Source organism: Pelecanus crispus, chromosome 4, assembly GCF_030463565.1.
Source record: "Pelecanus crispus isolate bPelCri1 chromosome 4, bPelCri1.pri, whole genome shotgun sequence".
NCBI classification, from domain to species: Eukaryota; Metazoa; Chordata; class Aves; order Pelecaniformes; family Pelecanidae; genus Pelecanus; species Pelecanus crispus.
Window position 1 is genome coordinate 30,330,981 of NC_134646.1, and position 9,947 is coordinate 30,340,927.

At 42.0% G+C, this 9,947-nt stretch overlaps 1 protein-coding gene across 2 annotated transcripts; it reads right to left on the reverse strand.

The window, feature by feature from the left end:
• Positions 1-976: 976 nt before the first annotated feature.
• On the reverse strand, positions 977-9,492 carry CISD2 (CDGSH iron sulfur domain 2). Of its 2 annotated transcripts, none has more exons than XM_075708792.1 (3): positions 9,368-9,492; positions 2,302-2,513; positions 977-1,271 (listed from the first exon to the last, which is right to left on the reverse strand). In XM_075708792.1, the coding sequence occupies exons 1-3, from the start codon at positions 9,468-9,470 to the stop codon at positions 1,182-1,184; spliced, it is 405 nt and encodes a 134-aa protein (XP_075564907.1). In that variant the 5' UTR covers positions 9,471-9,492; the 3' UTR covers positions 977-1,181. The 2 variants fall into 2 exon arrangements, 1 of the variants encoding a protein (XP_075564907.1); XR_012830996.1 differs by lacking the exon at positions 977-1,271 and adding an exon at positions 5,136-5,350 and having other exon boundaries at positions 2,476-2,513; positions 9,368-9,406.
• Between the last annotated feature and the right edge of the window lie 455 nt (positions 9,493-9,947).

Here is a 9,947-nt window from a genome sequence, read left to right on the forward strand (position 1 = left end):
AGGAGGAATGATCTACCTTAGTTCTACTGCTGCTGCGAGAGCCATTATGTGAGAACTGCTTCCTGACTTGCTTTCTGTTTCAGCGCTGTGGTGATCACCTTTGGCAATGGCACACCACTCTGGGGCTTCCCACCTGCCTAACGGGTCAAATGAAATGCCGTTAAGGACCAGTTGAGATCTGCCTTAGTACAACTGTCTAAAATTGTAGCACAGGTGAAATTTTTATTTTTAAACTGATGGATACAGTCCTTCATTGAAGAATAAATAAATAAAATAAATAAGTACTTTAGGAGTATTTAATTAGAAGTCTAACAGTTAGATAAGTAGCAATTATTTACCTGCATGTGAAATTAAGCCATACCACAGCAAAGTTCTGACTTGCCCAAATAATCATTCTGAATGGGTAACAAGCCAAGAATACAGGTCAGCTCTGCTTTCTTGGTTCTGTCATTTAACCAATTCCTCCCATGAAAGCCCCCGCTACAAAAAGCAGCAGATACAGTGCAAGTGAACTTGCAAGGAGCAAACGTGTTTCCTTTCAAGAGCTCATGAACAATCAACACAGGGGCCCAAAATAAAGGGATAATGTCAGTGGCTGACCTGCTCAATAGTTTAGTTTATATGGTCTGGAACTGCAGCACTCCACCCAGGACACGGTACAAGACTGTCCAGCTGTGTGGGGTTTGTCTGAGCCAAGCTGCTTTGCATGAGACTAACAAACTGCCCACTTGGGCACCACAGGCCAGACCTTCGCCTAGTGTAACTTAACATCACTTGCTGCCCACCCTCAGTGATATGCTTAGGTATATTCACAAAGGATGAATTTATTGCCTTTTTTACCTTTTTAAATTGGTTCCTGAAAAGCAGAACAAAACGTGGCTTCTCAGCAGAACAAAATCAACAAAAAGGTGCACTTCTGTCACTTGAAAATAGTGACAGTTTTATAATTGCATGTTCATACAAAAAAAGGCTTAACTGTAATTTGTAATTTTATTGTTGAAATAAAGGACTTATTTACAGAGAGTTACGTTACGCTTTCTAAATGGAGTTTACTCCAAAAAGAGATCTACAGCAATCGTTAGAATAAATCATACCCATCACATAATAAAATGCTGTCCCTTGCTACTACAACAGTATAAAAAGACATTTTATCAATCATTATCTAGCGGATTAAGCATCTGCTATACTTCTTTCTTCTTCAGTATTAGTGGACCTACATTATCTCCTGTTAATTCATTGTGCTTGTTGTGGGAGCCATCACAGACAGGGAACTGGAAGAAAACATAGACGAGGGATTAGTATAACTCTGTACAGCAATTGCATGGTGATTTTTATACTTCCTGTGCCAAGAGCACTTTGATAGCACTGCCAGCTCCTCCTACTATGTCGCTTTTCAACATCAAACTCCCTGTCTCTTATCAGACACAGGACACATGTTACTAAGGAAAAAAAAAACCCTGCTAACAGATAACTAAGTTTGTGAGGTCATAAAATTGCTGTTCTTAGACACAAAGTAAGAACAAAGCCTATTCCATGAAAGAACAGGAAGCAAAGCAGCCATCACAGCCACAAATGTTTTAAGGTTTATTGTGGAACTAGTAAAAGTGCTCTTAATAGATTTAATCATTTGCAACCAGAAAGTGCTCTTTTTAAGGAAAACTGAAATATTTTGCTGAAGTGATTATTCTGAAGGGAGAACAGCTGAGAGGGTTTCTTAGGTCCAGGGCAGATTGTTTTGTTAAAACAGGAAAGCATTCAGTCCAGAGAGGACAAAACCAGAGCACAGTCAGGACATTCAAAAGAAATTGAAGGCAGGTGAAAAAATACCCATGTATATCTAGTTGATCTGGGGGATACGGTCTATCTAAACCAGTCGTCTACTGGCTGCTCTGGACCAGATCATGGGGATATGCTCTCCCTCACCAACACAGGTCCAGCCTTACTTTCATTCTAATATGAACAACTTCCTAAGCACTGTTTTTGCAAAATAAGGAGTAGTTCTCTTCTAATTAGTTGCAATGTATCTCCAAATATTAAACAAGGCTTGCTTGGTTTTAATCTACTCACAGGTGGTCACTCTGTGTTTCTAGAAAAAAAAACTACTGTGTTTCTTATAAGTTTCTACAGTTTCTTTCTGCATGTAGACAGGTTTACAGTGGAGAAAAATAAGAACTGTGCCATTCTCAAAAAACAGGAACATGTTCCACCTCCAGAGAAAAGCAACAGGTCAACATATAGCAATTCACCACTGAAGCACTGATAAAAATAAGCAAGTTTCCATCTCTAATCCTAGTGTCTTACCGTCTTAGAACGCCAACACCTGCAGTAAGCTTTAGTGAGGCACAGATCTTCAATGTTTATTTCATTCACTACTTTTGGATTTTCCTTCTGGATCTTGAGGTTAATCAAGCTATCCTTTTGCTGTTTCTTCTTGGGGAGGAACGGACGAACAGCGAGGTAGCCGAGCAAGGCCAGCACACCCAGAAAAGGCAGTAACCGCAGCCATTCTGAAACTAAAGACAGGCAGAATTTAGACTGGCTCTTCACACCACTTCAGTATGGTGCAGCACCAGCTACTCTCAAATGACTTAGGCTTAGGGTAGAGAATGGGGCTGCTCAGTCAGCAAGGCTCTGACGGCAAACAAGGCTCTGTGGGTAAGCCTTAAGGAGAAAGAAGACCCAGATTAAAACCTGGGTTTGACTGTAGCCAAGGTGAAAATCTGACTCCTAGAATTTCATCTGAAGTTTAATTTTAACACTCTAGAAGATGACTCAATGGAAAAGAATAAATCCAAAACAAATAAAAGATGTAGTGAAATGAAGAACCCTAAAATTACAGGGGTTCTGCTCACCTGAGGTAAACCAGCGCTGTGTACTAGCAAACTGAGCATGATTACATGCGGTAAGTATACTCAGTACCACTATCTTCGCATTCTGTATATGAGGAACTATACAGTATGTTTTGTAATTAACTTTCTAATTGCTTATTTCAGATTTTTAGCTTCTTGTAGTTTTCCTCATTTTATTTGTCCCAAGTTTTTTTAGAAACTTTTGGTAGAAGTTATACAGATTATTAGATAAGCACTAGCAAAACCTTCACCAATCTTTTTGGTTTCATTTTTCAGAGCTCTCTTTGCTCAGGGATCTGCAACCAGTTTCTACAATACACAGAGAAAGAAAGAGTCCTGAGATCAGGTAGGTCAAGCTCCAGAAAATTGCTTTTTACCAAGCCGAGGAACTTCTTTTAAGTACACATAAGAGATTCAAGTACCCTCTGGAGACTTAGCTGCCTTGCTACATCATTATAAATAGTCTAGGCATACTGGTGAGAGAAAGACTTACTGGACTTTAAGAAATTAATCAGCACCTGGCATAAGATCTATATATATATTAAAGGTGGATCCACTTTTCCAGGAAACATGCTGTGACAATACTCCAGTGTAATTTAAGCACCATGGTACAATAAAGGAGAGAGCATTTTTCTAAATTTCTGGAAAATACATTAAATCTAAACATTCATATAGAAATGGAAGAGAGTTTAAAAATATTTTAAAATGAGAAACAAGGAAGTGTAATGATCTGGAGCACAAATAGCTGCACAAGCACTTCGTAAGCGAAGACACTGTAATCTAGTTCCTCTTTTCAATGATTTAGGATCAGAACATAGCAAAATTTTGTTCTACAGTTTGTTTTGCGAGATTAAGATGTATAAGAAAGGAAATGCAATAAAGCAGGCTAAGGATGCTAGGTAGGTTGTAGCTCTCAGAAGTTACATTATTCTGTATATCTTGATTTTATTTGTAATAATAGAACACATGTTCATGCTAATACTTTTCCAGTTAGAACACAGTGGCTTTTTCTTAATAATTTGAATTTTCTGGAAGCACACTATGTAATTAAAATACTTTGTGGGACTAGTTTTATGTTCTTTGAGTTTTCTATAGCCTTTGAAGTGAAAAACCACACTTATTGCATTTATCTGGGAATGCACTACAACTATATAAATGCTAAAGGCACTGCCAGAACCTTCCGTAGTCTTTCCACACCTGCACTTGCAGCAGTCCCTATGCATAACAATTGATAAAATTTGCTAAGTCACTGCAATAGACTGATCCCTGTTGCCCTTTTCTCAGTTCCCCCAACGTGCTATAAGCCCTAAATAATAACAATTAACACTGAGATACTTGAACTTTTTCAGGTACACAAAATACTGAGTTCCATGGACAGCAGCACCTGCTTGTCTTTTGTATCATCACTGTTCCAGAACATCAATAGAAATCCAAATGCACTTTCTGACCTTATGTGAAGGACTGACTTGGAACGTGCTTTAGAAGAGAGGAAAAATATTTGGTCACTGAAAAAAATTTCCAAATTGCGTATCCAACCTGACTGTTGGCAAAGAGGTGGATCTCTACAGAGCTACTCTGAACTCCAAGACAGAACAGACGTTCCAACAGGTGCACCATAACCAGAAGCAGGGCACCCATGAAGTGTGTGATGAATACAACTGGGCTAAGATTGACACATAAAAAGGAAATAGCTCACATCAGAATTAAACATCATTAAGAGAGACCAGCAACTAAACAGCAAGTGGCATCTCAATACAGCTTGAAATTCCCTGATGTGACAAAAAAACAAAATTGGAACAGTAGTCACGTCTATGGGAGACTGATAACCAGTTGGGTTAATTCAAATGAAACAGGAACATGACAGCTGTAACCTCTGAGAAAGGAAATTGGAAACAAACAGGAATAGGAAGTACCAGGATATTATTATCATGGTTATTATTTAATATTTGTATCATGCTAACTGCTGATAAAGAGTTCTGTCCTCACTAGCCAATATGATTTCTTTACATATTTCTAATCTGGGAGTCTCTGGAAAGCCCCCAGTTACACTAATCATAAACTGACTTGTTATTGCCAGAAGACTGCCAGAAGCTCATACTTTCAGATTGAAAAAAACCAACATGACCACGCTTCTAGGGCATGAGAGACAAGATACTGTCATAAAGTAAAAAAGTCATAGATCTTTGGACTGGGTGGGTGGGGATGGGAGAAAAGCTTCACCCAAACTAATGCAATGGTATTTTCCTACAATTGTAATCTGCTCTGTGTTTTTGAAGCCATTCATACCTTTCTGAAGTAGATGTAAGGCAATTCACAAGACTGTTTATTTTCACAGCTGATAACTCAGAATTCAGCAGTTACATTGATTCTGGAGATTCTTTATCAGTTCTGCTGCATGGGAAGAGGCAGTCTTTGGAGCCAGAAATGGAGAGTAGAGTATCGAAGAGGTTAGTCTTCAAACTTGACTTGTGTTAGACAGAGATCAATCCCAAAGAGAAGTCCTGGAAAGTATCAGGAACATCACTGAAACAGGAATGCCCAGAGAATTCCAAGAAACTGAGGCCACAGACCACAGGCCACAGTTAGATTTTCAAGGAGAGGTTGTCTTAACTTTTAGTCCAAGAGTAACAAATCAAAAAAAAAAAAAAAAAAACCAACCAAAAAAACCCCCAAAAAACATCCCGCATACACTGTGAACAGAAAGGGACTGGCCAGCCACTGACAATCAAATCAAAGCAAGTGGTCCCTGCTTGTCTTTCACCAACTACTCCTTTGATATCTTTCACTTTGATTCATGTTTTAGCTAGTTTCTGTGGAAATGACCCTATGCAGACCCAAAAGCAGCTTCTTACAGTAACAGCTCAACTGCAAGCCAGAATTTTAACCGTATTAGCTACCAGTCAAAATGAAGATTGGAACTGTGATTGTATATTCTCTAAACTGACAAAATTCTTCATGCAAATTCAAATTACTTACTCAATTACATTCACTTCAGAACTAATAAGCAGTTCTACCCTAACCATTTTCTGTTGTTAATTTGCGTCTCTTAAGGGTGTTCTCATTACTACAGAAACAAAACATAAAGGACTCCATGCACCATTTCAATATGTCTATTAGCTTATTCAGCAGGTATGAAGGTAGAGAGGTGATAGTCCTTTTAGCGACATAGCACACTTTAAATAAAAGCCAAAGCTTTTAGGTTAGCAAGCCACTCTGCAAATGACAAATTCATTGTTGAAATGGGTTCTGAAGACTCCGTTATCATGGTATCACCCTTCTTTCCCTCACTACTGTAAAAGATGATCCACGAAACTGACCTCTTCCTGCCTGGCAGTTTGTTACATTAAAGTCCCTCTTAGTATGTAGGCCAAGTGTAAGACAGCCCACACAGGACTGTGTCATGTTTATGGAAAGAAGACTAGAGCACCTGGATTCTTACATAAACCTTGAAATTCTGACCACATGCTATTTTGAGGTTAACATCTATGCCGTTTTAATAACATGCACCAGGATAAAAAGCAACACCAGCATGAGACAACACTGTTCATTTCAGCAAACTTGAGAAGGGAAGGGTAAAGCAGCTATGACAAGAAACTCAAAGAGGCTTCCAAGCAGCAGCAGCGCGACAATTTGGATATCCACTTTCAAACCCAAGGTCAAACATTCTGTCCTTCCTTCCTCCCTCATTGCTTTTACCTTCAGAAGTTTTGCACTGGATGTTAACAGTCTTCCTCTCTCCAAGCAAGCAGTCTTCCGTTGTGATTTGGTGAGCTCATGACAGACAACAGGTGTCTCAAGATTTTTCATCAGCGCACTGTACAATATCCCATACAAAAGGACCCTCCCTATACTTTTGGTCTGTTTCTACAACTGATGCACTACAGGAACTGAAGCTGCATCTGCCTGGAAGCTAATGAAGGTTCACAGAATCAATAAAAGAGCTAACAAGAGAAGCACTGCACTGTTTCAGATTCAAGTTCTGGCCTGCTTTTGCGAACAAGGTCTATGCTAGTGAGTGTTTATAGTTTATAGAACTTAGTTGCTGACTAAGTTCAGTAGATGCCACCAAAGGACAAATACTAACGCACTTGAAATGTTTAAAGATCAGTATTATTTCTCACCTTCCAAAAAGAAGCAAAGAAAAATGCTTGACATGTTTGATACGTCATTTGCCTAAGAATATGCTCCTCTGTAATTTGTAGTAGTAGTAAACACAAAAAAGAATATTACCCTAATCTTCTCTATTGTGTAACAGTTGACTAACAGTAATTCAATAGACACGATCCTCTACGTTGCTGCTGCAAAATAACTCCCAGAATTGGGAGTCCCCTGCTCTTAGAGGCTTATGACTTCAGGACAGACAGACTAAGACCACAACAACAATACAGAAGAGGCGGCATTTGCTGAAGGAATCTGGTTTACTCAGATGAAACTTTAGACTGACAGCAGCTCTGAGTGCAGGTAAGTACAAAAGTCTTTAATGAGCAAGAAGGTTTCAATGACTTTCAATAACTTTTAAGCACTAAGAGAGAATATTTTTTTTAATTTAGGTGCCTAGGACATGGTATCCTATGACTTCCTTTCGAAAAGCCTCACTTTGTTGCATTTACTCTATGCCATAACCTTAAGCCCCTTGTACAGTTTTGCTGGTTTTTCCTCCATTTTCATTCATATCCACCTTAAGAGGAAGATATATGACAGCAAATATTAGTCTAGTCTAGCTGACTGTTGAAAAAAAATGAAAAAAGTGCCAAAATGTTGTCTCTATAGCTATGTATTTTTAATTGTACCTCCGTTTCCCCTTTTTAGAGTGTTTAGCACAAGACCAGTCGAAGAAATCACTAAGAACTACAGGCAGTGGATTTTTTCAGGTACGCTCATTAAATCCTACCAGGTCTCAAAGCAATTTCTGATGTGGTTCTTTCTTTTACATATAATATTTTTGAAACTGATATTTCACATGTTTGGTCTCCACTTAAGGTTTCAGTTGTTTGCTTCTTGCCCTCCCTCCAAATACAAGGAAGTACCTGTCAATGGGGTAAATAACATGACAGCAAACCGGTTCTCCCCCACTGAGCATTCTATTAAAAAAAAAAGTTGACCAGAGGTTTTCAGAATAGATTATATTACAACTAATAAATACAGAGACTGCACAAATAATCCAGTTACAGAAACGTATGTTTGGACAAGTGAAGCAAGACAAGATTAAACTCAAGCATTACTAAGCTTAACAAATTTTACGTACAAGTTGTGGTTAAAAGGGCAATGACTTAAGTAGGAAACTGCCAAATGCCAGAAATATGAGAAGTGGCACTGTTTTGTAGCTTATTGTATCCCCTTCCTCCCAACTTTGTAGCAGCTGAATTCTCTACTCGGTAAATATAATTAACAGCATTTTCAGATGAGAGATTAGTCGCAGGGAGAGAAGAATGGTTCATTTAAAACAGGTTTCCTTGTCATGCGAAAGATAATGGGACTTTAAGTGTACAAGCAGCATAAACATGCTCGGAAAAAAGTACTCAAACCTGTTTTTAAATAAATTGTGCCTGTTCTAAATTAAATCATTTTCCAGCACTATTAAAGTCATATAGCTTAGTGCTACAAGATAAACATAGAAGGTTGATTCTACACTTTGAAGACTTTTTCTATTTCCAGAGAGTTTCTGTTAGAGCATTCCTCTTGTTTATTATTGCCAAACTAATCTTGTCATTTGACACTAATTAAGGTTCTGCCTGTATTATCACAGCCGAGCCTGGCCTCAAATAGTTCCAGTTTGCAAAGCACTGAAATGCACTGAACACCTAAAGAATTTGCTAGTATTTAGTTTTCTTTCTTGTTCGCTCTGTGATAAGGCTATGATTCACAAATAGGTATTTTCACTCCCTCATCCAGAACATACTTCTAAAAATGGTTAAATAAAACCCCCTAACTTTGTGTATGCAGCAAGCTCCCAGAAACAGATCCATTTTTTTAAATCAGTATAGACGCTCTCTTTAAGCTTTTAAGCAAATGAAGAGGCAGTGTTTTAGGCCTTCAGCTAAAATCCCATCTTCTGGATGTGCACGGCCTCTGACTTGCTGGTACTTGCACGGAGAGGAGTTTTAAGTACAGTGCAAACGAGCTGGGGCCGAGGAGCCTGTTACGTTTTACTCTATCACTACGTTTTACTCTGACTTATCATCTACCTCACAGAGCATCTTAAACATCTGGTCGGATAATTTTCCTGCTGAAACACTTCAACGGCGATTTAATGTTTGGGGTTCCCCCCCCTCTGTAACAGTTAGGTAACTTGTTTAGCACGGCCGGGAGAAAGCGAGCGATGCCTGGAGCCAGGAGTGGAAGTCGCAGCCCGACCACGGGACAGGCCCGGGGGATTCGCCGGAGCCCAAGCGGGCGGCAGCGTCCATACAGAACCGCGCCCGGCCGACCCGGCCCCGCCGCGCCCCTCACGCCACCCGCGGGCGACGGAGCGGGATGGGGTTCACGGCCGCCGGGCCCCCCCCGCTGCCCTCACTTACCTGTGAGGCGGATGAAGCCGCCGACGCTCTCGGGCAGCGGCAGGCGCTTGAGGTACGCGGGCAGCTGGACCTTGACGATGCGGGCCAGGCTCTCCAGCACCATGGCGGCGGCCGTTGGGGCGGGAGGGGAGAGCGCCGATCCGCCAACCGCCCCCGCCGCGCCGGCCCGCGCGCGTCCCCGGAGCGACTCCCGCCGCGCATGCGCCGCGGGGCGGGGCGACGCCACGCCGGTGCCCGCCCTGCGTGCGCATGCGCTGGGAGCGCCAGCCCGCTCCCCTCCGCTCGGGCCGCGCTTCCGACGGGCGCCGCGGGGGGGCGCTGCCGCGCGGGGGTCGGGAGGGCTGCCGCCGCGAGGCGGCGCGCGGGCGGTGCCGGCCGTTACAGCCAGGAGGGAGCGGCGGCGCGAGCGGCGCCCGGTGGGCAGCGGGGCCGGGGCGGGGAGAGACCGGGAGAGCCGGGCCGAGGAGAGGCGGACCGGGCCGGGGTGAGGAGAGCCGAGCCGGGCCGGGGAGAGACGAACCGGGCCGTGTGGGGTGGTGGGCGCGGGCCGGCGCCGCGGCCGGTGGCAGCCAGCAGGGCG